This window comes from Megalobrama amblycephala, linkage group LG4 (assembly GCF_018812025.1).
Source record: "Megalobrama amblycephala isolate DHTTF-2021 linkage group LG4, ASM1881202v1, whole genome shotgun sequence".
Taxonomy (NCBI): Eukaryota; Metazoa; Chordata; class Actinopteri; order Cypriniformes; family Xenocyprididae; genus Megalobrama; species Megalobrama amblycephala.
In genome coordinates this window covers 38800880-38828257 of record NC_063047.1, presented here as the reverse complement: position 1 = coordinate 38828257, position 27378 = coordinate 38800880, and the positions used below count along the sequence as shown (strand labels likewise).

The window sequence follows — 27378 nt, the reverse complement described above, 5'->3', positions numbered from 1 at the left end:
TTTATTAATGAATTACAGCATGCAGTTTTTTTTTTAAAGTCATTTAATTTTTAGTTATAGTTTGTTATAATATTTATAAATAATATTTATTAAAATGTACTAATTATACAGAAAAAAACAAACAAACAAGTAATTCTAGTACAGTTGATATAATAAACTTTTTTTTTTCAAATAAAAGAGTGATCTCTTTTAGAAAAGAGAAATCTCATTTATATTGCTACTAAAATTTAGTTATGGTGATAACGCTAGCGTGCTGCGTCTGTTGTGTCTGGACATAGTGAAATGGCAGGCTGTGTAATGCAGATACTGAAGTTTAGTGGAGAAGTATGAAGTCACCTCTTTCTTGATTGATAGACCTGCTATTGGAAAAAGTTTCCATTTAACATGTGCTGGGTTTTTTCCTCCATGTTCGCAGAGGCCTTGGGACATGGTAACTCCCTGTGGAAGGGGGAAAGGGTGGAGAGGAGGGAGATATATACAACGCACACGTCTATTTTACTGCTCTCGAATAGCCCAGCATCGTAACTCATTTCTATAGGTATATAAATTCGACAGTGAACCCAGCACGTGCGTCTGGCTCTTCAGCATGGCCCGATCTGCTGCCGTTACCGCTGATCTGCATTAAACATGTGTGGCTGGGAGGAGGGATGGAGAAAGGGAGGAATGGAAGCGGTAGATGGGGATAGATCCACAATGATGTCTTCATTTGTCAAGTGTTGGAGAAATATGGGTGGAGGAAGTTAGGTGTATGTTCTGTTCCAGGGCTGCCTCTTTTTGGCAATAACCCTTAGGGGTCTTCCTTTCAAGCAGCGTGTCTCCTGAGGCAATGCAAGGCAGATGTAACAGGCACACACACTTTCGTAATCATTTTGAAGAGAAAATACCAGTGCTGATTCTCTGTTTCCTTCAGGACAAATGTGGAAAAATGAGATAAGTGTTGCTTCTCTCTCCAGGCACCACAGGAGGGGAACTGCAGGTATTTGAATCCGAAAATGGCCCTGAACGTCTCACACAGTCATATCGGCATGGATGATTCAGTTATTCTGTTACAATAAATGCTAGTCGATTCGCATATGGTAGAGTTGTGTGAGCTGCTGAAATGCAATTTCGGTCTTCAAAAAGGGAAGTTTGAGTGTAGTACGATAAAGAATTTCTTAGTGTATTATGCTTTTTGTCGATTTAAGAGGGACAGGATGGAGTACCTGAAAGTTATTTCACAATAACTATCTGCAAATAATTGCACTGAATGGTCATGATAGTAAGGAAGCCTGTCTAGTGCGGATAACAGTATAGTTGCACCAAACATGTTCTTAAGCGTTAAAAAATAAATCTGTCAGTGTCAAAGATGAAGCCTTCAGGTTGTTCATGTACTTCAATATGTTACGTTGTGTCATTTCCTAAGCCAACCACTCTTTCTCTTATTATCTGGGGGACACATTAAAGGGTTAGTTCACCCAAAAATGAAAATTCTGTCATTAATTCACTCACCCTTGTTTCGTTCCACACCTGTAAGTCCTTCGTTCATCTTCGGAAAACAGATGGTGATATTTTTGATGAAATCCGAGAGCTTTCTGCCCCTCCTTAGAGATCCAATGCAACTGCCACTTTCAAGGTCCGGAAAGGTAGGGAAGACGTGAGTGCTTTGTTTTTGCGCAAAAACACATAATTTACCACTTTATTTACAAAATAATACTATCCGAAGCGTGTTCACGCAACAATGTCAGTTCTCGCGTGAGCGCTGCAGATCAATATTTTCATAAATAAAGTGGTAAATTGTTTTTTTTTGCGCAAACAAAGCACTCACGTCGCTTCACAAAATTGAGGTTAAACCACTGGAGTCACTTTAATGATGTCTTTCCTACCTTTCCGGACCTTGAAAATGGTAGTTGCATTGGATCTCTATGGAGGGACAGAAAGTTCTCGTATTTCATCAAAAAGATCTTCATTTGTGTTCCAAAGATGAACGAAGGACTTACGGATGTGGAACGACACAAGGGTGAGTAATTAATGACGGAATTTTCATTTTTGGGTGAACTAACCATTTAAGGCACAAGTATTGATTATCTATTGATCATAGAGTATTATTAGAGAAAGCATTCAAATATTCACTGTATTTCCAGTTCTGTGCAGATGTCCTGGAGCAGATGGATGCTTTTCTCCCTCTGGCTGTGGCATTTAGAGAGGACACCCTGCTGCCCGTGTGCTCCAGCTACGTGGAGGTGTGTGGCCGTGTGACCTCTTTCCTACTGACGAGGCTAGAGGAAAGAGCAGGGGAAGTGCCAGCCTCAGCTCCACTCAAGAACCTGCCCATTCTGATGGCCACAAGTGTCTACATTCACCAGACGCTCACTCACTATGAAAGCCAGCTCAGAGATTCCACACGCATGTGAGTTACACTCATTTTATTAAAGGTGCCTGTAACGATGTTCGTAAATGTGGGAAGAAGGAGGCGGGAACCGGCGAACATTCAACGTAACTTTAATGTAAAATAAACAAAGAACAAAACGAAAGTAATGCCGGCAGACCCTCGCAGACGTCTGCCGGCCACACAAACATAATAAAACATAACGTAAAGTCCAGGCCTGGTCCTCTCTCGTCCTTCACGGTCTTCGCTCCTCCTTTTATGCCTCCGGAGCTCCTCCGTGAGAGACTCGAGCCGTTCCCTCACGGCTCTCGCCCGCCCTGCTCGTCACATACCCCCATCGCCCCTCGCAGGCCGGGGGGTACTCCCGAGACTGCGCTCTACTCCCCCCCGGGGACTGTCTCGGCGGCCGCAGCACCTGGGGGTAAGGACAGACGAGACGAGAGAAAGGAGACGGAAGCAAGGGGAGCGACAGGACGAGAGAGGGGAGAGAGGAAAAAAGAGAAAAAAAAATTCTTGGTCCGGTTCCCCGACACACTGCTGCTCGGTCCTCAGCCAGCCGGGAGGCTCTTCCTCGCGGTGCCATGCGGTGGCACTGGACGCTCGGTGGACGGCCCGATCCTCGACCGCCTCCTGGCGGCCGGCGATGGCTCCTCCGGACTGAGGGCAGCCGGCAGCGAGTCCCCCGTTCCCTGCTCCTCCCCTTTATGGCGGACGGCAGCAGGCTCCGGCCCACGGCAAACGGCGCGACTCCTCCGCTCCCTCTTGGACGGCAGCCACCCCACCTCGTCCCAGGGGCACAGCCTCGAGCTCTCCGTCCCACCTGTCACTAGGCTCCAGCACCACCGCCTCGGGCAGCCTCTCGCGGTCTACACACACTCCCGCGCTGCCCGAACTCCGCAGCACCGCGATCCCTCTCAGCAGCGAGGGCTCTTCGACAGCATGTCCCTCCTTCCTCCCGGGTTTCGGCACCAATGTAACGATGTTCGTAAATGTGGGAAGAAGGAGGCGGGAACCGGCGAACATTCAACGTAACTTTAATGTAAAATAAACAAAGAACAAAACGAAAGTAATGCCGGCAGACCCTCGCAGACGTCTGCCGGCCACACAAACATAATAAAACATAACGTAAAGTCCAGGCCTGGTCCTCTCTCGTCCTTCACCGTCTTCGCTCCTCCTTTTATGCCTCCGGAGCTCCTCCGTGAGAGACTCGAGCCGTTCCCTCACGGCTCTCGCCCGCCCTGCTCGTCACAGTGCCCTTGAATGAAAAATTTAATTTATCTTGGCATAGTTAAATAACAAGAGTTCAGTACATGGAAATGACATACAGTGAGTCTCAAACTCCATTGTTTCCTCCTTCTTATATAAATCTCATTTGTTTAAAAGACCTCTGAAGAACAGGCGAATCTCAACATAACACCGACTGTTACGTAACAGTCGGGGTGTACGCCCCCAATATTTGCAATATGCCAGCCCATGTTCCCAACATTATGAAAGGCATTAGACAAGGGCAGCCAGTAACGTCTGGATCTGCACAGGTGAATCAACAGACTAGGTAAGCAAGCAAGAACAATAGCGAAAAATGGCAGATGAAGCAATAATAACTGACATGATCCATGATATCATGATATTTTTAGTGATATTTGTAAATTGTCTTTCTAAATGTTTCGTTAGCATGTTGCTAATGTACTGTTAAATGTGGTTAAAGTTACCACCGTTTCTGACTGTATTCACGGAGACAAGAGCCGTCGCTATTTTCATTATTAAACACTTGCAGTCTGTATAATTCATAAACACAACTTCATTCTTTATAAATCTCTCCAACAGTGTAGCATTAGCCGTTAGCCACGGAGCACAGCCTCAAATTCATTCAGAATCAATGTAAACAATATAACAGTATACAATACTCACATAATCCGACGCATGCATGACAAACACTTTGTAAAGATCCATTTGAGGGTTATATTAGCTGTGTAAACTTTGTTTATGCACTGTTCAAGGCAAGCGCGAGCTCCGTGGGCGTGGAGCACGAGAATTAAAGGGCCAGTAGCCCTGAATCGGCTCATTTATAATGATGCCCCAAAATAGGCAGTTAAAATTAATAAAAAAAAAAAACTATGGGGTATTTTGAGCTGAAACTTCACAGACACATTCAGGGGACACCTTAGACTTATATTACATCTTTTTTTTAAAAGTTCAGCGGAACTCAGTAAGATTTGCGAAGCTCCCCCTACAGGTTCCTTCAGCGAATCACACTGTCGTAAATACTCCAAGCTCACCAGTGCAGTAGTTTTGCAAATACAGTACAAGAAATCTCGATGAAGGTGGGTAATTTTCGAAATTGTCTTATAAAGTGAGGTCGCTATGTGTATATTGAATTACCGTAAAGCATTTTGTCACTCTCGCGTGAACATGAGGCGAGATTGCAAGTGCTGTTTTCTGGCATAGACGTGCCAGAGGGGGTTAGTGCACGCCTCAAACACACCACTACAAGTCAATTAACCATCGTAAGGATTTAGAAAACTACTGTATTTATGAAGGTAAAAAAAGTTACTTAGTTCTGCTTTAAGCACCAAGCTCCTGTTTGTACATTTGATTTTCTTTTAACTAATTAATACGTAGCAAGTGACAGTAAAGGCAAGTATAATGTTTCAACACATTTCTGTTTCAAATAAATGCTGTTCTTTTGAACTTTGTATTCATCAAATAATCCAGAAAAAAGTAAGGTTTACACAAAAATAATAAGCAGCACAACTGTTTTCAACATTGTTAATAATGAAGAAATGTTTCTTGAGCAGCAAATCAGCATATTAGAATGATTTCTGAAGGATCATGACACTGAAGCAGTGTCACAAATATTGATATTTCGATATGTATTGATAGTACTGAAATATCTGAAAAAGTTCCAATACTCCTATTCTGCAGTATCGATACACCGATACCTGCTGCGCATTCTCACTCTCTCTTCTCTCCGACGGCGAATTGACACACACCAGCCTCCTCTCATTCACTTGTTTCGTTCGCTCCGGTTAAATACTTTTAGTCATTTGTGGAGGTTTCGCACTCACACCAAAACTGATCTAAAGTGGCACTCTCATAAAGCTGCCTCTCAAACAGCTTGCGAGTACCAAAATTAGTTCTTTTTCTTGGCTTATTGCGCTTAAACGGTCAAATACATACAAAATCTTGACTAGTATTCAGGTAAATACAGTCAGTCTTGTAACGGAAATATTTCAGAGAAAAGGCATGTTGTCAAGTCAAGTCAAGTCAAATTTATTTATATAGCACTTTTTACAATTGGTAATTGTTCTTTGTTGTTGTGTAACAGTATATTGGATCCATCCATGCACAAGCTCTTAAAGTGACAGCAGCCTAATAAACCTGCTGCTGTCTGTCATGTTAATCAAAGAACAAAGCAAAAGAGAAATTCACTGCTCTTGACTGAATACCTTTTGTAACTTTAATTGTAAGCATTAATCTGTATTTCATTTTCACAATGAAAACTATCCAGTGTTATTTTACATTTGATTGCTTTAATTTCTGTAGTATTTCCAACATGAATACTACTGTTAGAACCACGTGAAAAACTTAAAGCCATGTTTATTTCATTCGTCTCTTTATTATACTGAATATTTTATTATATTGGGTATTTTATTTTAATAATATTTCACATTTTTACAGTATTTTTGATTAAATAAATATGTAGCCTTGTTGAACCCCAGACTTTCAAAAGGTAGTCTACCCTAACCCTAACCCTAACCCTAACCCCACTTTAATAATTCTTTGAGCTATCTAGACCAATGAAAGACATTTTTAATGGTAAGATCAAGTAAAAACATACAATTTTCTTAATTGTTTTGTTTTGTATTCCACTAAACAGCTATAAATGTCTTTAAAACAAGACAACCGTTGTGTAAGCTTATTAAAAATCTTATTTTATTTTACTTCATTTTAAATATAGTATGATTCTTTTTAAAGAAAATATAGTGAAATTTAGTATGGTTTATGCTTAATACAACAACAACAACGAGAAAACAACTAGCCAGAATCTTAGTCTAGAATCTTAACATTTCTTATTTGCATGTATTTGCATTTCAAATGCATAAACATCTGATTAAGATCTTAATGTGTGGCCCAAGTATACAGTACATTTATCAAATGCAGAAGCTGTACCATATTTCTATAGTGGATTTGGTCAGGAATGACAGTGAAGTCTGATCCTCTATGCTGTGGTACCCCTGAATTCATAAATAACTCCAAATCTCTCCATGGATGATAAAAATCTAATATAAAACGGTATATTAAAAAAGTCAGCCTGGGTTTGACCTGTGCATTTGTACATAAAATGAAAAGTGTTTGGAGAGGGTGAGCACCGCTGAAGTTCACCGGTTTATAGTACACTTTGTCAAGTCCAGGTTTTCCTGGCCAGGCAGCCTGTCAGACGGTTGCCAGATTTACTAAAATGCAGTAATTGGATTGTAAAGAACTGGAGTGAGACGTACGTGAGCCGGTGGGCTCTGATAGAACTATTCACCTATGTGTTTGGAAAGTTCTAGCCGAGAATGAGCGACAGAAAGAGAGTGAGATAGACAGACAGAAAGGGGTATCAGACCATATGTGTGGCCGAATACTTAAAGAGAGGGAGTGAGAAAACATTAGGGAAGGGAATAAGGAGGTGTTGAATGATTGACAGCTAATAATAAAAGCCATTTGCTGATATTAATCACTTAGTGGCTCTTTGACCTGTAAACTACACCGCCTTTGCCTTAAACCAGGCCTTGTGTCTTTGATGTCTCCAACACCAGGCCTCTAACTCTGCTGCCTATTCAGAGAAGCCAGGATGTGATGGCAGCCCTGCACGATCACCTGACCAGCTACTGTGTCCATGTGTGTGCCACTAGTATACTGCAGGATGCCGAGAGCCACTACTGGAGTGACCCCAACCCATTTTACGAGGTACAGATGGTTGTAGCTTTTCTGGCAATATTTTAAGAATAGTTCATGTTACGTGTAGGGCTTCTCTTTGGGGTTGGGTTAGGATATTGGAAGACAAAACATCCTGTACTTTTGAAGTGTGCTCAAGGACAAAGCTGTGGTTAAGTCAAACGGCTTATCACATTCAAAACATAAGTGCATTTGTATTGAAATGCAGTGGCATTGGGTAATAAAAGATACATTGTATTCTTAAGTAGGCTCCCTCTTAAATTCTTGGCTGCTCTTGCACATTGTCCTTGTCTATTTAGTTGATCCAAACTCAATCTTTAAACCCCCTGCCATATTAAAGAGCCTCTTTTTTAAAACATATACATACCATCTTATTTAAAAAGCTTGATGTTATGCACATTTGTAACCAAATTCCAGTCTCAGTCGATCTGAATTTTATAGAACTAGAATGTGTTTGTGTAAAACCTTCTCTTCCATTAAAAAAAAAAAACAAGAAAAATAAATTATTCATTCGGCTCAAATGACTCATTCAGTCTGGGCAATATATTAAACATTGACTATATATTTGTGATATATTTTATTATTTTTTTTTTTTTTTAAGCAATATACAGTTTAGCATTGTGGTTATAGCAATGTTGGAATGCCTTTAAATGCCCAATTTTTTATTTTATTTTATTTTATTTTATTTTATTTTATTTTATTTTATTTTATTTTATTTTATTTTATTTTATTTTATTTTATTTTATTTTATTTTATTTTATTTTATTATTTTATTTTATTTTGAAGGTCTGTTTGTTTTGTTGACGGGGGATTATTTGGAAAAACATTCCCAAAATTATTTGAAAACATTATTTTTCATTATTTTTGCAGTTGATATGGAGATTTTAGCTTCATTGATTTCCATTAATCAGTTCATACTGTCCATTTTAATCAATCTATTTAATCAATATTATCATTAAACGGTTTGTTTGCTTCATTATCTGTGATTAAAATTAAATGAAAATTGTAATTGCATTGTATTATTAAAATGTTTTAGATGTTAAAAAAAAAAAACATATATATATATATATATATATATATATACAGTACAGTCCAAAAGTTTGGAACCACTAAGATTTTTAATGTTTTTAAAAGAAGTTTCGTCTGCTCACCAAGGCTACATTTATTTAATTAAAAATACAGTAAAAAACAGTAATATTGTGAAATATTATTACAAATATTATTACAAATAACTGTTTTCTATTTGAATATATTTCAAACAAAGTAATTTATTCCTGTGATGGCAAAGCTGAATTTTCAGCATCATTACTCCAGTCTTCAGTGTCACATGATCCTTCAGAAATCATTCTAATATGCTGATCTGCTGCTCAAGAAACATTTAATGTGTACAATTGTATAAAATATTTGTGTACAATATTTTTTTTCAGGATTATTTGATGAATAGAAAGTTCAAAAGAACAGTGTTTATCTGAAATCTAATCTTTTGTAACATTATAAATGTCTTTACTGACACTTTTGATTGATTTAATGCATCCTTGCTGAATAAAAGTATTCATTTCTTTAATTTCTTTTAAAAAAAATAAAAATTCTTACTGACCCCAAACTTTTGAACGGTAGTGTATAGTGCTACAGAAGCTTTGTATTTCAGATAAATGCTGTTCTTTTGAACTTTCTATTCATCAAGGAATCCTGAAAAAAAGTACACAACTGTTTTCAACATTGAAAATAATCATAAATGTTTATTGAGCAGCAAATCAGCATATTAGAATGATTTCTGAAGGATCATGTGACACTGAAGACTGGAGTAACGATGCTGAAAATTCAGCTTTGCATCACAGGAATAAATTACTTTGTCAAATATATTTAAATAGTACACAGTTATTTTAAATTGTAATAATATTTCACAATATTACTGTTTTTTACTGTATTTTTAATTAAATAAATGTAGCCTTGGTGAGCAGACGAAACTTCTTTTAAAAACATTAAAAATCTTAGTGGTTCCAAACTTTTGGGCTGTACTGTATATATATATATATATATATATATATATATATATATATATATATATATATATATATATATATATATATATATATATATATATATATATATATATATATATAAATTTATAACGATTTGAAAAAAAAAAAGTCATTGACTATTTTTAACTAGATTTTTACTTTTTTGCTGTACGCATTTTGAATTCACTTGACTGCAGTTGTTAATAAAATAAAGAAATAAATAAAATAAATATTGTTAATTAAAATTAAAATCATACTTGTAAGCATTTTCAGATATTTATATTAAACACCTTCAAAAGTTTGAAAAATATTTTTCTAGCAATATCGCTAGCTACAAAGCTCTCAGTCCTAGACCTTTCTCAAGTCTTGTCAATGAGGCTTGTGGTGCCCTGAGGCAGCGTTAGACTCAACCATCTGTGTGTTGAAGAGTCTAGCCATTCCCATAGCCCGAACCTCCATTAAGATATCCTCGCACTCATAAGCGCTCTCACAGATGCACACGCACATATCCGCCCATTGCGGGGCAGTGGGGCAGACTGGCCTGCTGTGTGCAGGTGTGCGGCTGGCTCTGTGAGTCTGCGCCTCTGTTGACCTGTATCCCCTCTTCCCCCTCCTCTCTTTGGCCTTCTTCCATTCAGCTCTCCCTTTTACTTCCTCCTGAGCAAATGCCAAAGGGCCCGAGTGCTTCCAGAGGCCCGGTCGCTAGCACTAAATCCCTGGGTCCGGACATGTGGTCATGCCCCTGTGTGTCTCTTTCTATGGCTGACTTAGCCGTGGCTCACTGGTGGACCACGTCCCAGCTCTCATTAGGAGATGTAGTACATGGTTGTTAATAATCTCTCTTTGGTCACACTGTGAACTCCTAATGCTGCTTCCTCTTTGCCTGAAAGTAATTAGCCTCTTAGAAAACCAGACTCTCTCGTCCTTTTTATCATTTTTCTGAATTGTGTTTCCATTTTTTTGCTTTTCTGTTAGAGCTGTTGAGCATGTATCACAAAATTCTAAAGCATCTCAGCAACGTAAATCTGACCCTTTAGATCGGTCAGCTCATTCCTGTTATGCACTACATTTGTGCTCTGTAACTTCTTGCAAATCATTTCTTTAAAAGTGCAGAAATGGCTTCATACACTTTATTCATTAAATGCTCACTGAATGTGGCAATTTTAAGTTATTTTTTTTATATTTTTCAGTCTTTGGGAATTTTTATAACATACAGATTTCTGTCATTTTTTCACAAAGGATAGAATGTTTTAGAGCAGGGATTTTTAAACGACGGTCTGAGGAGCCTTAGGAGGCCTGTGGAATTATACTTGTTAACTTAAGATATTTATTAAATATGTTTAACATATAGCAGTCATTTTAAGACATTTAGTTAATTTGATATTATTACTGTTTCATGATGCTTTCAAAAGACATAAATTGTACACAAATATAAATATTAATTATTCTATACATTTATTTATTACGTTTTATTCATGTAAATGTGATTTATAATATAATAAAATAATACATAATTGAATTTAACTGAACATTTTCCTCTTTAGGAGTATACAGTACTCTGATAGTGGGTAGACAAATTTACGGTTCATTTTGGATACAACATGTAGTTTCACACTTAATATTTTTTTTTTTCTAAATGGGCATTTATACATAAAAAAATATATGTATATAGTTGTCCTTGCAATTATTTTGTTCCGTTATTATGCTTGCTGTTGTCATCTGTTGACGTTGTACAAGCAGAATGTGGCGGTTGTTAGGTGTTATATTTGTCCCGCCCCTCCTCCACTCTGATTGGACTGCTGGCTAAAAATTGACAGTGATGAGCACAGCGTTTTACTCAAAGTTGAACATTTTTCAACTCGAGGCGACCGGTAAAAAAACGGCGAGTGCTCAGCGCTTGAGCTCAGCGCCTCGTTATGTTCCTGGCTTCCTGGCAAAAAATGTGGCGCTCCCATTGAAAACAATTGGAAATGTATGCTAGGCGTTGGGGAAAAAAAAAAAAAATGCTTTGGTGGACACACGGCCTTACTGCACGCACCGCAACAGACTTTTAAAAATGGTGGTTGAAATAAAATGCTACATGGAGTTAACCAATCAAAATGCTCAAGAAATCAAACCATTCAGCATGTTCAATGCCCAAGTCCCATCCCTGAAAGTTCCTGAACTTTGAAAAAGTACTACCTTCCGAGCAGGGACTTTCTGAGGCGGGAATTTTTTACCCCGAACTTCATTTAGAACCTTGTCCTTGTGTTCGAAACACACCGAGTACCACCCCAAAGTCCCTTTTGATGGTCTTTGGCATCATCAAAAAGTTTAAAAACCTCTGTTTTAAACTGAGACAAACCAGCTAATACCATCACATAATTTATCAAATATGTTGTTTATACTTGTTCATGTTTATGCTGTTTTCTCCCACCAAAGAAAAAAAAAGAAATCACTTCCTGGAGGATGATGTCATGGAACTGGCTTTTGTTAGTTGCAGAAGTCTAACAGGATGGAAAGTGAAATTGAGGGCACAGGAAAAACCTATAAAATCCAATTAAAACAATATTCCCAAGAAAACCATGTTTTATTTGAACTATTGTGATTAGAGAAGGGAAAAATGCAGAAACATCTGGAGAATTTCTTAATAAATTGCCAGTTATTAAAAGGTATGCTATGGATACGATCAGGCCAAGCTTTAAAATTCACCTAATTGTGATGTCGTGGGGGAGAAAAAAAAATACAGAATATGATTTCCATTTTAAAATTGTGAGTTATATTTCACCTAATATATTAAGTCCCACATGATGAGTCTTGCATAACAGGAATGACCCGGTCATTTTGGTCTCTGCCATTTCGACTCAGTTCGCATGTATGTCTGGGTAATGTTCAGATGAACAGTGATTGAATATCCAGATTAAAACTTCAAAGTATCCATGCGCTCTCTCTTTCTCTGTGGTAATGAGGGGTCCAGGTGCAGCGTGCAGGTGGCATGACCATGAGGGTCTAGAGGAAGATTGTCTGGAAAGACCTTCTGTCTTTTTTTCCTTTCTCTTCATTTTGGTATTTATTTGCAGTGATATCATCATCATCTCTTTACCAGTCTCTCTTTGTCTCCTCCACCATTTTTCCAGGGTGAAAGGTGTTCTTTCTCCATCCAGATGTGGCACTATTTTCTCACAGGCCTGCGCAGTGACCTTTGGGGCGCCGTTGCCCCCGTGCAGGCCCGGCAGACCTTGGCCCAGGTGCTGTGTGAGACCCTGGAGGTCTTAGTTCAGAGGTACTCAAGAGCACGACCATCCTACAAAAGACTCCCCCAGATCAGGTACCAGATAAAAGGATGGTTTGAAAACCTGCCGCATTTAACTTTAGAACTGTTGTTACTTTTTAAGTTCCCATTCACCATTGTTTATTCCATTACATACCTTTCCACAGACACAATATTTTTAGTTTTTTTATATAGATAGATAGATAGATAGATAGATAGATAGATAGATAGATAGATAGACAGCTGTAATTAAATGCAAGCACTTTTAAAATATAAGTAAAATGTATGTACTAGTGCTGTCAAATCGATTAATCGCGATTAATTGCATCTAACAAAAGTTTTTGTTTACATAATATGTGTGAGTTTATATTATTATATGTATATATTATATACATATGTGTGTGTGTGTGTGTATATATACAGTACATACACACATATATATTACGTAAACAAACTTTTATGTTCGATACGATTAATCACAATAAGTTTATTGTATCAAATTAATTATTTAAATGTAAGTACATAGTAGTTAAAGACACTTAAAGCTGCAGTCCATAAGTTTTGCCTCTTCGTCGCCATCTCTGTTCGAAACCTGCAATTGCAGTTCTTTGCTGAATTATCATCTTTACGTGGGTTGTGCATCGGCACGGCTCCTCAGCGCGGATGAATCTAATGTTTTGAAGAGAATTTGTGGCTGTCAGTCACCACACCAGTGGATACTGTACTTCAGAATCACAAATTATAGTCTTGGAAGTTTGACCAAAATAAGAATTTTCACTAAAAAAATGTCAACTGAACAATTAAGTAAAAAATCTGCCACTTTTGTTCTGACCAACTGAGAAAAACAGCATTACAATGAATCACGCTACAAATGTTGATTAAATTTAACGATTGCTTAGCTCATATCACATCAAACCGTGCAAATTATTATTATTGTTGCACCTACAAGTTCCACCCAGATTAGAAAACATTATTACAAGCATACCGTTGTGAATCTGGCTAAAGTAAGGAGATGGTTTTGTAACACTGAATGGTTATGTACTTTTGGATAATTTTAACCAAAAAAAAGTTACAGACTGCAGCTTTAATATAAAGTTGGACCATATATTTGTGTTTTTTTTTTTTTTTTTTTCTCCTCACCATTATATTAATAAAATACCATTTGCTATCTTCCTACATATTGTATAATATGAGTTTAAAAAGAGTGTTTTGAACATGCTGGATTTTATACATTATTTCTCATGTACAATTTCTGTGTACCATATACCATTCTCATGTGCATTCGTTTGTTGCGTTGTGGAAATGTGTCTCGCTGAAGTGGCCATGCATGGTTAAAGTCACCCGTCTGCGTCTTATGGTCAGCAGTCACACTCAAGCTTCTAAGAGAGAGCAGTCGTCCATGCTGTCTGATCGAATGATCTTACAGTATTTCTGCCGCACTGAGACGCACAAGCTCACCTTCTATCAGGAACCTCGGGCTTAGCAGACAGTGTTGAATGCTTTAGTGATCATGCCGGTGTTCGGCCCCAGGGGTCAAAGCAGATCTCCAGATTTGTAGAACAGTCTCTCTTTGTTAGCACATGGCCCTGCCTCAGCGCCTGGCGGAGGGCCCGGTTCTTTCATGCTAGACCGGGCCCAACCGCCCAGGCCTTGTGCGTAGCATTAACACATACTTAAAGTGGTTAAAGATGCCACAAGAGCACGCTTCCCCTCCACTCCAGGACTGATGAGAAAGAGCAGATCAGCCAAGCAGATGGGCTCTGACTCTGTTCCCTTCTCTTTTTCTCCTATCTGGTGAAAGGGGAACTTTCGCTGTGCTATAAAGCAGAACTTGGTGGTAGGTGATGAAAAGTTGAGTTTGATAGGGAAACCAAAGTGGGTTGCTCGACCTCTCTGGATACTGAGAGACTGTACAGAAGTACATAATACACAAATTTAGTGGTTTGAACTGAGCAGAACATGCATTTATTTGAGGTTACTTACTGATACATATGTAATTGAAAGTAGGGGTGATACGGTACAATTCTGGTTAGTGGTCGATATTGGATATTGTTGATTTTCCCTATTTTTACGTCAGTACTACTGTTCAAAAGTTTGGGGTCAGTAAGATTTTTTTTTTTTAAGAAAAGAAAAGCTATATTAAAGTGATCAAAAGTGACTGGAAATATATTTCTATTTTAAATACATTTCTTTTCTTTCTTTCAATTTAAACCATTTTTAACATTGATAATAATAATAAATGTTTCTTGAGAAGAAAATCAGCATATTAGACTGATTTCTGAAGGATCATATGACAGTGAAGACTGGAATAATGATGCTAATATATGTGTGTGTATGTATATATGTGTATGTGTATGTATATGTACTAAATAACTGTGTACTATTTAAATATATTTGACAAAGTAATTTATTCCTGTGATGCAAAGCTGAATTTTCAGCATCGTTACTCCAGTCTTCAGTGTCACATGATCCTTCAGAAATCATTCTAATATGCTGATTTGCTGCTCAATAAACATTTATGATTATTTTCAATGTTGAAAACAGTTGTGTACTTTTTTTTTCAGGATTCCTTGATGAATAGAAAGTTCAAAAGAACAGCATTTATCTGAAATACAAAGCTTCTGTAGCATTATACACTACCGTTCAAAAGTTTGGGGTCAGTAAGAATTTTTATTTACATTTTTTTGAAAAGAAATTAAAGAAATGAATACTTTTGTTCAGCAAGGATGCATTAAATCAATCAAAAGTGGCAGTAAAGACATTTATAATGTTACAAAAGATTAGATTTCAGATAAACACTGTTCTTTTGAACTTTCTATTCATCAAATAATCCTGAAAAAAAATATTGTACACAAATATTTTGTACAATTGTACACATTAAATGTTTCTTGAGCAGCAGATCAGCATATTAGAATGATTTTTGAAGGATCATGTGACACTGAAGACTGGAGTAATGATGCTGAAAATTCAGCTTTGCCATCACAGGAATAAATTACTTTGTCAAATATATTCAAATAGAAAACAGTTATTTTAAATTGTAATAATATTTCACAATATTACTGTTTTTTACTGTATTTTTAATTAAATAAATGTAGCCTTGGTGAGCAGACAAAACTTCTTTTAAAAACATTAAAAATCTTAGTGGTTCCAAACTTTTGGACTGTACTGTATATATATACACACACACACACACACACACACACACACACACACACACACATATATATATATATATATATATATATATATATATATATATATATATATATATAATTTATTAAAAGTGTGATTGTGACATAATCATATCTATCAGGATGTTCTTCCAACTCTATACTGAGGTTAAGGTTTGGGGTTAGTGTTTGTTTTAGTATTATGTTGACAATCAGCACTGTGATTGACATGACCAATGAAATCTTCCTATTAATATCCATGATATTCAAATTAAATAATCAACAAGCAAATTTGGCCATAAAGTGTAGTTCTATCAAATACCACATATTACACATAAAGAAATATTACTTTTTGCTAGAAAATCTTGGTTTGGACACAGTGTGACAGTGACACTGAGTTATATCTAATATGAGGTGTCTCATTGCATCCTCCAGGGTTGATATTACAGTTATTCTGCTGTCCGTGGAGAATCTGATGTGGAGTATGTGTGACTCTGTGGAGGAGTTGCTAAGGCCAGATGCAGCCCGTGGATCTTGGATGTGGTCCATACACAGCCTGTGTAACCAGCTACTGACCGCACTGATCATCCTTACATCACCTCTAGCAGAGCTGCACAGGTGACACAAGAGTTAGGATAAACTTGGATTATTGAGACCTAGAAGGGCAAGATTAGTAATTTGATGAAGGTATATGTGTATTTTTCATAGTTTCTCTCTCACTCTGTCTCGATCTCTCTCCAGGGTTTTTCAGGGAGGCTGTGGTGGAGGAGGCAGCAGAACTCCAAAATTTCCAGAAGGAGTGAACAGTCGTGACACAATGTGGCTGAGCGTAATGAACCCTACACTGTTCACAGAGGAGCTGCTGAGGTACTGACAGTATTGAGCAACAAACCAATGCGTTAAGTCAGTAGTCAGTTAGAATGAGTAACCCATTAATGCCATTTTCCCCTCAGAGATGTCTTCTGTTTATAGAATCACACTACCATATAAAAGTTTGATTAGTCGCTCACTAAGGCTGCATTTATTTGATGATACAGTAAAAACAGCAATATTGTAAAACACAATTACAATTTAAAATATTCATAGATTAAAATAATTATTTTTTTATATATTTTAAAATCTAATTTATGCCTGTGATGACAAAGATGAATTTTCAGCATCCCTAATCCAGTCTTTAGTGTCACATGATCCTTCAGAAATCATTCTAATATGCAGATTTGAGGCTCAAACAAGGTTATTATTATAATCAATGTTGAAAACAGTTGTGCTGCTTGTATTTTTTGTGGAAACCAAATGATCAAAAGAACAGCATATTTTAAAAAATACATTTAAATATTAATATAAATAAACAATGTAAAAGTCTTTACTGTCACTTTTGATACATTTTATGCACCCTTGCTGAATAAAAGTATTAATTTCTTTCAAAACAATTTTACTGACACAATAGTTCATATGAACATACTGTGCCTGTTTGTCATTTCTAAATGTATTTTTGACGTAATGACTATTGAGGTGGACACGTCTTCAATAATAATAATAATAATAACAATAACAATATACTACTTATTACTAATAAATCTACTACTTATTTATATCTATGATGATTTAAATGTGACTACTGAGGTGGACACATGTCTTTAATAATAATAATAATAATTTACTTATTACTAATACTTCTGCTACTTATTTATATAAAATGTAATGTCATTTCTAAAAAGTGTTCCAATCTGATTACATAATAGGAATCTAATATTATTAAAATAAAATACTTGTAACACATTACCCTAAGATTCCATAGACACAATAAAAACATCACCAGATTTCACTGTATCTCTATTGCTGAGCCCATTTTTAAGTTTAATTACAAAAAAAACCAAAAAAACAAACAACACACACACGCAATGTAGTGAGTTGTTGCAGCCAAATGAGGCTAGCATGGCTTTTCAGTTTTCGTTCATGTGTTAAATGCACACAAACACAGTCAATACATTACTGCAGTCACCAGACCCCCAGACTCACGGCCCTAATGCAGGCCAGATGCAGATGCCATAGTTAGTCATGCTGTTTATGCTGACATGCGCTGCGGGTCTTCAGCCCGGGTGTGAAAGGCTGAAACGGAGCCTGTAGGAGGACTGTGAAGCCAGGCAGAATGTCAGCCACATCTCACATCACCCTTCTCAAGCCCCCCAGCACTGCTCCAGACTCCCACTCCAGCGTGATTTCATCGCATGTGCCGCTTACACAAATCACCGGTCGTCAGCCCCACCGGCTCCACTTCCATGAAGTCGAAGGGATTTAAATTAGTGCATTTTTATTGCCTGTTCCTTTTTTATTTATTTATTTAGCCTCGCTGTGTTCAAGACTCCCTGAGGGTCTTGCGGTGAGGGCCCCACCAGAGCCAAGAGGCCATACACCAAAATCAAACTCTTCTTCTTACTCAAACGCTCTAACAAACTGACAGTTTGGATTATTAAATAAAAAAGTAATAAAAGAGACAAGAAATATCAATAAATCAAGGAGCATTATGGGCAGGAAGATGTTTTTTCTTCTTTTTTTCAGTTGCTCGTGTTCCAGATACAGTGAAACCTGACCTCATGGTATAGCTTACAGATTTATCAGGACCATTAAAGTGGGATATCGGGTGGATTACCGGGCCTTTGACTTGACAAATTGGTTGCTTAAATAAAGCATAATATTCTCCTATGTAGCAGAGCTCACCCTTCTCTTAAACATTTGTTCTTCACCCAAGGTCAGGGATAAATAATGATATTTAGTGGTTTGTGCTAAAGTAAGCATGACTGTTATCACCATTGAGAGGTCAGTGGCCATTTGAAGATTTGTATTTATTTATTTATTTATTTTGCATGGGGCACATTTATATGATACTTTTAGAACAATATGCATAAATGACAATTTAAACACTTGGGGCCAGATTTACTAAACGGGGCAAATTAAATTAGATCGCAATCCCATTAAAGAACACAATTAAAGAACACAGACGCAACTGGATCATTTCCATAATGACCAACGCAATCTACCAAGAGCAGCGCAAATTAGCGCCTGGTTTAAGACATACTTTTTTGGGCGTTAAATAATGGTGCAAATACCAGTAAAATGACTAGCTCAAACCTTAGTAAATCGGTCAGCTGCAAAAATAACCCTGCCCATGCCTTTTCAGTGCTATTTTTTTCACTGCATGTCTTTAGTAAATACTGACAGTATTTTTTTTTAACCCTAAAGATTGTTTGTGCTGGCACAAGCTGTTAGTAAATCTGGCCCTTAATTATATATTGCTAAATAGCAATAGCTGTTGCTAACTGTACTACTGACTTTTTCGTTAGAATTGTTTACATGCTGTTTCAATACAGATGATCAATATTAGCTGATTAAAGGTGCTGTTGTTCAAACACATTTTCAAATGGGGGTTCTGTATTCTGTAAAACAGGTTGCATCACTTCCGGTTCAGGTATTTTGTATGTGTTTCGTTTAATATAGAGCCATTTTTCTCAAGATACCTTCATAGGAGCAAAGATGCACATAATCGATTTTTCGTTTTTCTATTTATATTTTAATAGTATAGGTTTAGTATTTACAGTAGACATTTAAGGTAAACGTGAATATAATATATCCATGAAATTAGATTTTTTTTCTTTAAAAAATATTAGAAAATGAATTCATTCCCCCACTCAGTCTCTCTGTTTTCAACAGAAGTGTAAATAATTTATTGTTTTTTTTTCTTTTGGAATTTAGTTTAGCCCTAATAATGTGGTGTGATGCGGGTAAGCAAAATACCCTCCTATCAGCTTAGCGGAAGAGAACATAACAGTGCAGTGATGATGAAAACAGTAATTGACCATCATCAAGGTAGACACCATATAAAATTTTACACAGTTGAAAATGAGGCTGTGAGGGATAGACTTGCAGTTGTTACAATGGTATAAATGTCCAAATCACATGTGATTTTCAAAACTCTCTTTCAAATCTGTTTTATAGAGGTTTTTTTTGTCTACTGAATCTCTTTTTATAAAGATGTTTCGTCAGCTGAATTGAATTAAACAGTACAATCCATTGAACATTCTGTACTTTTATCCTCACGGTCTTGTTTCATTCCTGTCAAAAATTAAACATGACACTACCCTGACTGAGGTTTTTTGGTTTTCCGTGTGTGAGGGCTGTTTAAACTGTCTTCAGACAGTGGTTGAGCACAATGAATATCACATGACATTGGGTTGTTTGTGACAGAGCTATTGTTCTGAAGTGTTCATTTGACTGAAGAGGAGATGTCCTTGGATTCTTAACATTTTTTACCTACCAATGCTCTCTTCAGAACAACTGTAATGCAGCTTTACACTTTATCCAACTCTAGTCAACTTATTTTTGTAAGCATCACTGAAAAGTTTTCTGGTGAATAAATGGATAATTGACATTCTATTGTATGTAGTATTTTAATAGCATATTTGCTCCTCAACAGAGCAGTGAAGAATAAATGAACCGGAGTACATTCTTTTAGTTTTGTCTGTGCACTGTTTAATTGTTTTACTTTAGCACTGTCTATTTAACACATTCTATTATAAATTATAAAAATAAAACTGAAAATATAAAAGGGTTTAACACATTTTGGGGTCTGTGGGATTAAGAAGTTTTGAAACCCTTAATTTAAGGTACACAATTTGATGTACATTTTCATGGTTATCATTAAGGCTCAATAATTCAAAAATGCAAATTGCAAGGATGATATATATATATCACCACAAAATTCATATCACTGAATTATTGTAAATAAATTTCCTGTATTTTCTGGTTATATTCTAATAAAAACACTGAGAAGTAGTTATATATGGTCATTATACCATTGCAAAAACAATATCTAATGGTGGCCTAAGACTTTTGCACAATAATATATATAGGTACGAGAGGCTGTGCTGTAATGTGAATAAGTCACGGCTGAAGGGCGTTGTTCCCCTTCAGCTGTGACTTATTCACGATACAGCTCTAGCCTTCAGTACCTTATTGCTTTTATAAAACGGTTACCACACATTACAAATATTAAAGCCAAAAAATATGTATCAATGCAACTTTCATTAGGTAAAATCACCAAAAGCCTTCCTTCCACTGGAAAAATAGTCCCTGACCGTGAACAGCAACAGAAGTTTCATTATTACGCCATTAGATGGTGGCGAAGACTGTCTTTATGAGTGAGTCACTCAGTAGCGAAGACTTTTATATTGAAAAGACTAAACTGTTGTGAACACAGAACAAGACGCAACTGACAAATGCTTTGACTAGCGTTGTCAGTCACGGGAAAAACCCCTTAACTATTAAAAGGACTGGATAATACATTGGACATTTAAACAGATTTTTTAATATGAACATAGGACTGACCTGAAGGAAAATGCTAAATCTGAATGTAGGTAATAAACTCGTTCAATCGATGTCTTTCTCACAATACTCTTCTACATTATACAGTAAACTTCAATTAACAATATAAATGGAGAACAAACAGTTTAGGTTGTTAAGAGTGGTTGCTAAGGGTGTTGTGTAGTGATACACAGAACCGTGGGGTGAAGCGGTCATAGTTGTGTTTTATCGTGAATAAAACACAGCTATTGACCAATCAGAATCAAGGACAGGAACTAACCGTAATTTACATTTAATCATTTAGCAGATGAGCTTTTGTCCAAAGTGACTTACAAATTAGAACAATAGAAGCAGTTGAACCAACAAAAGAGCACAGTACACATAGCAAGGTTTTGTTGTATTTTTTTATGAAATGTTTCTTAAGCACTAAATTAGCATATTGGAATGTGATGAAAGTTTAAAATTACATTTAAAATTACAATACAACAGTTATTATGCAGACTTCGTGAACATAAGGGACCTTTTTTTCAAAAAAAAACAAAAAAAAAACTTGCTAATCTAAACGTTTGAGCATTGACAAAACCTTAATTGATATGTTTCTATTGTTTAAGGGATTTTCCAGCATCTGAGGGATCTTCTTTATGTCTGTTTGAGCTACTGGTGTCTGGACCTTGTTATAATCCAGCACTACTTCTGCAGACCATCCTTCACAAAGACTGCTTACTGCTGCAGATCATCATCTCATACTCATGTAAGTCTGACACATTACTTGTTGAACTGTGAATGTGCCCTTACCAGTGATGCCATTTATTTATTTTTTACTCTTGCTGTAATGAAGCATGCTGAAAGTTGGCAAAATATCAAAACATAGTTTTGTTGACTTATAAAAATGTCTTCATTTTTACATGTTTGAGTCTGATGTAGCTTGCATCTATGCTTAACAGAAGAGAGGCATGCAACAGGAGATGCTCTTTGAAGCACATCAATGCTTTCATTGGTTTCCACAAATGAATTTAGTACAATTTATTGGTGGAAAGACTGATTAGCTGTAAGGATGACCCAGTGACCTTGCTGCTCTTAATAGCCTGCACCTGTTTTTAATGGGTCTTTATTTCGCACGCATCTTATTTTAAATAGGCTGTTGTGTGCACTTGTGAACTGATCACGACAATAACATTGCGCGAGTCGCCCAACACCTGCATGGTGGAACCATGCCGAGTCCTTTCATTCTTGCAAAATAAGCCATAGAAATCGTTAATTGCTAGTCTAAAATTTGAAATTACACTCTGTTGAATTTGCTAACAAGTAAATGCTACCTTAGATCTTGAGAGGCTCGTCTCAATCAGCCACATTTGATACTCTTTTGCAAAGTAGGGCAGATCCACCTGTTTTTTAGACAATTTCATACGTTGCTCAGTTTCATCAGATTTGTGTTTCATCCTCAGGCAGATCGGAGATTCATCCCGAATGTTGTGAGAATGTCGTTTTACTCACTCATCATCGCACTCATCACCCTCCTCATCATTTCTGAATCAATAGAGCTCAGTTATAAACACTCATGTGAGAGCAAAGTGAATGACCTTTAAAGATTTTCCTCTTTCTTCCTTCCACTCTGAAAAGTCTAACCTTTAAAGGCTGTTTTGTGCTTGCACATTAATTCACATTATGGCGGAGCTCATTAATAACCAAGCTCGGCTGAGAGCACGTCTTCCTGCGTGCTCTGGTGTGGGAATCACGTCGCCGTAAATCAACACTGCCTGGCCACAGCCTGGCTAATTAAGAAGAAACGCGGTGGCTTGGTTGTCTGCCGTTTAGAGAAACCTCTTTTAAAGTTCCTCGCTCGAGTCGCTGTCTCTCAGCACAGTTTGGGAGCGCTTAGTGCTAAGCTGTGCTCTAAATAGGAGCTTGTTCGTGGAATTCTTTAAGGGACTGATAGCGATGTCTTGTTCCAATTAAGAGCCTCTAGTGGAAACTCATCTGTGAGGCCCGGTAGAAAATCAACAGGTGTGTTTGTTGGCAACACGTCAAGGTTGCAAAGGTTTGTTAGCGGAGGATAGAATTGGTTTGTGGAATCCTCTCTCTTGAGAAACGCCAGCAGTTCATTTATCACGGTTCATCTGGCGGCTCATAAACAGATGATTGTAAAGATGCAGGTCATTAACCTGTCCAGCCCTGTACTGCCCCTTGTGGTTTTTATGTGCTTTTTTTGGGGGAAAATCCCGTAGTCATTTTTGTATGGTTTTATTTGTCTTTTAATGTATTGGAAATTGTTAATTGGGGATTTTTGACATGACAGACCTTAAATAGCATTTACTGTATCTATTGGCAAAGCTGTTTAAAAAAGTCTTATTTTAATTTGATTGTTATTATGAATTTTGCTAATTACTCTATAATTATTATGCACACAACATTTTTGTAACCTCATTAATTATGTTCATATTAATGAGAATTCATGGAACAAGTGTACTTTTTATCAGAAAATGCTGAATTTAAAAAAAGTTATTTAAAAATATACATTCCCTTATGCATTAATATAAATTTTAACCAAGAATATTGTATTGATGATATGATGTTGCTGGGGATAAATAAATAAATAAATAAATAAATAAATAAATAAATAAATAAATAAATAAATAAACAAACAAATAAATAAATAAATAAATTAAAATAAATTAAAATAAATTAAAATAAAATAAAATAAAATAAAAATTAATTAATTAGTGCATGTTATTTCAAAAATAAATATTTTTCTTCAGAACTTTTCTTTCTGGCTTACACCTGTCCTCCCACCACCTAGATGAAATCAATTAATTTTAAATCATTTAATATATTTTACTTGGAAATATGTCACATTACAGAAGTAAAATGTATTTTGAATGTGGTGTCATATAAGCACATGCAATACCCAGTAGAGCCGTGGCCAAAAGTATTGACAGTGTCACAAATTGTGTGTTTCGCAAAGTTTGCTGCTTCAACTGTTGTGGTGTTGATTCACATTGTTTTTAGATTTTTGTGCAGAGTGATCAGATGCATCTTAAACAATTGCAAAAAGCTTCATTGGCAAAAAAAGAGAACTTTATCACAAAAACCCAAATTTTACTGGCTAACATCATTTCGCTAATCATTTCATCAGCACATGGGAAATTGTGAACAAGTACTAGTCAGGTGAAATCACCGTATCATTCTGATTGGATTATAAGAGCAGACTGATTGCCACAAAAGGAGGGAAGAAGCGCTTCCAGTCATTGTGTTCTAGTGTTAGCAATGGCTACCTCCAAAGAAAGATGTGCAGCCGTCATTGCTTTGCATCAAAAAATGGCCTTGCATGCAAAGAAATTGCTGCAAAGAATATTGCACCTGAAAGAACCATTTTAAAGATAATCAAGAACTTCAAGGAGAGAGGTTCAACTGCTGTGAAAAAGGCTTCAGGACATCACAGAGTGTCCAGCAAGTGTCTCCTCCTGAGGAATCAGCTATGAAATTATGTCACCACCAGTGCAGAGTTTGCTCAATATTGGCATCAGGTGGGTGTGAGTGTATCTCCACACATAGACAATGGCCTGGTGTCAAGGAGGGCAGCAAAGAAGCTACTTTGCAGTACTTCCAACTCCACAGATCTCAGTCCAGAGAACCAGTTGCCAATCCTCAAAGGCGAGTGTACAAGCAGAAGTCCACAAATTGTGATCATCTCCGAGCACTAATAAGTAAAGAATAAATCGCCATCAGTCAGGATTTGGCCCAGAGTGCATTGCAGAGGTTATGAAGAAGAAGGGCCAACATAAATATTGACTCTTTGCATATATTAAATGTTTTTGCCAATAAAAGCCTTTAAAACATGTGAAAAGAATGATCTACAAATACTGAAGCAGCAAACTTTCCAAAACACAAAATTAATGTCACTGCCATGGCTGTACACCACAGCTCTGATGTAATATTTTTTTAGTAGTCAATGGATAATTACAGTGAAAGATGGAACAAGACACCAAAAAGTCTCTCACCAAGTAAAATGTGATTTGTAGTCTACTGTTTTCCTTGCACATGCAGCAAAAAAAAAAAAAAAAAAAAAAAAAAAAGCAGAGTCGATTCCCATCAGTCCCTCACCAGGAGCAAAATTCAGAGTCCCTGTTAAGCAAAGCAGTATTAGCTAACCACACGCTCTACTACGACAGGTAATTTAGGCCTGTCATTTCAAAACAGTCCAACATTTATCAAAAAAGTGCAAACAGCAGCCTGCTTTTTATCAAAGACACTCATTGAATGCTGCGTTGCATTCAATCGACTATTCAAAAGCCTGTCATCTCTAGGAAGCGAGACTGACGGGCTGAACCAAAGGCACAACCATCCTGCATCTTTCTACAACCCCACAGGTCTGACAACATTTAGACAAGGGCATTCAGTCATATCTTGTTGTTGTGGTCTCATATTTCATGTGTTTGTCCAGACAGTCAATTGGCTTTTTGCCTTAAAGGGATAGTTCACCCAAAATTGAAAATTTGATGTTTATCTGCTTACCCCCAGGGCATCCAAGATGTAGGTGACTTTTTTTCTTCAGTAGAACACAAATGATGATTTTTAACTCCAACTGCTGCCGTCTGTAATTCAAATAATGCGAGTGGATGGGAACTTCTACTATAAGAGTAAATAAAACTTGCATAGACAAGTCCAAATTAAACCCTGCGGCTCGTGACGACACATTGATGTCCTAAGACACGAAACGATCGGTTTGTGCGAGAAACCGAACAGTATTTATATCATTTTTTACCTCTAATACACCACTATGTCCAACTGTGCTCAGCATTCGCTTAGTGAGGTCTGATCGCGCTCTGACAGCGGCAGTGATGTCTAGCTCTCATTGAAGTATATGCGCGAGACATCACTGCCGTTGTCAAAGCGCGATCAGACCAAACGAATCGAGTGATGAATGCAGTTGGACATAGTGGTGTTTTAGAGGTAAAAAATTATATAAATACTGTTCGCTTTCTCGCACAAACCGATCGTTTCGTCGCGAGCAGCAGGGTTTAATTTGGGTTTGTCTAAGCAAGTTTTATTTACTCTTATAGATGAAGTTCCCATCCACTGGCATTATTTGAATGACAGACGGCAACGGTTGGAGTTAAAAATCATCTTTTGTGTTCTACTGAAGAAACAAAGTCACCTACATCTTGGATGCCCTGGGGGTAAGCAGATAAACATCAAATTTTCATTTTTGGGTGAACTATCCCTTTAAAATGGACCGTACACACTGTATTGATTTACAAGACATAAATTTCCTGTGCTAGGCTAGACTTTTGTTTTAACTGTCCAGTAATTCAGATTAGTATTAAATGACTATATTAGAGCTGTACGATTAATGGTTAAAAGATTGTGATCTCGATTCAAACACCCACGCAATCTTATATCATTCAAATAATCACAGATTTACTGAGATAAACGTTTATATTTTGGATATAAACACTGATGTCTAAGGTAGAGATCAAAATAGAGTAACTGCCGTGCTTCAAACAACGATTGTATCGATTGCATTGTTACGCCACTAGGTACGCCACTATTAAAAATGTATTTGTCATTGAATCATTCAAGATATTCATTCAAAAACAGATACATCCTGTAATGAAACATACAAACTATTTATGAGTGAGTCTTTAAATCATTCATTCAAACCGAGCCACACGAGCCAGCCTTCGCTCCCCACATGCATCAGTGAATCTTAGCCACCCATGACCCTGTCGCCGGTTCACCACTGTTTCATCCTTGGACTACTTTTGATAGATACTGACCACTGCAGACCAGGAACACCCCACAAGAGCTGCATTCTTATTGCTAAGCCATGCTATTTTTAGCATTGTGGTTATTTTTTTATTTTTGATATCATTTAAAATAACCACGGTAATGTGCTTTCAGGTCTCTGTGTGGACAGAGGAATAGAGGTGTCCCCTGATACTCAGACAGCAGCTGCAGAGTTTTTAGAAGCTGTTTTTGCCATCCTGTCCTCCCTAAACTACTTCCCCAGGGCTTTAAGTCGAGCGCTGGAGGGATACCTGGACCGGAAACACCTTTGGGAGCACTTTTACAACTTAACAGGTGCAGAATTTGCAATGCTCTGTCCTACATTTGTTTAGACTTCAAAAAGACACAATTTTAGTCAGATGTGCCCATTTGGTTACAGTCCAGTTAGAAGCCACTATCACCATGTGCCCCCACTGTGTCCTCTAATTGCCTCAATATCAGATCTGACCAGCTGGAAGCCCATCATCAAATCAAAGCCATAATTAA

At 37.0% G+C, this 27378-nt stretch overlaps 1 protein-coding gene across 2 annotated transcripts in view; it reads left to right on the top strand.

Moving 5' to 3' along the window:
- Positions 1-27378, top strand: part of kiaa0825 (KIAA0825 ortholog) — a 188106-nt gene that overhangs the window by 52052 nt on the left and 108676 nt on the right. For both annotated transcript variants that reach the window (XM_048189167.1, XM_048189168.1), the window contains exons 8-14: positions 2121-2386; positions 7168-7318; positions 12444-12634; positions 16183-16365; positions 16489-16614; positions 21717-21856; positions 27007-27186. In XM_048189167.1, coding sequence (XP_048045124.1) covers positions 2121-2386; positions 7168-7318; positions 12444-12634; positions 16183-16365; positions 16489-16614; positions 21717-21856; positions 27007-27186 — 1237 coding nt within the window. The remainder of the gene's footprint in view (positions 1-2120; positions 2387-7167; positions 7319-12443; positions 12635-16182; positions 16366-16488; positions 16615-21716; positions 21857-27006; positions 27187-27378) is intronic.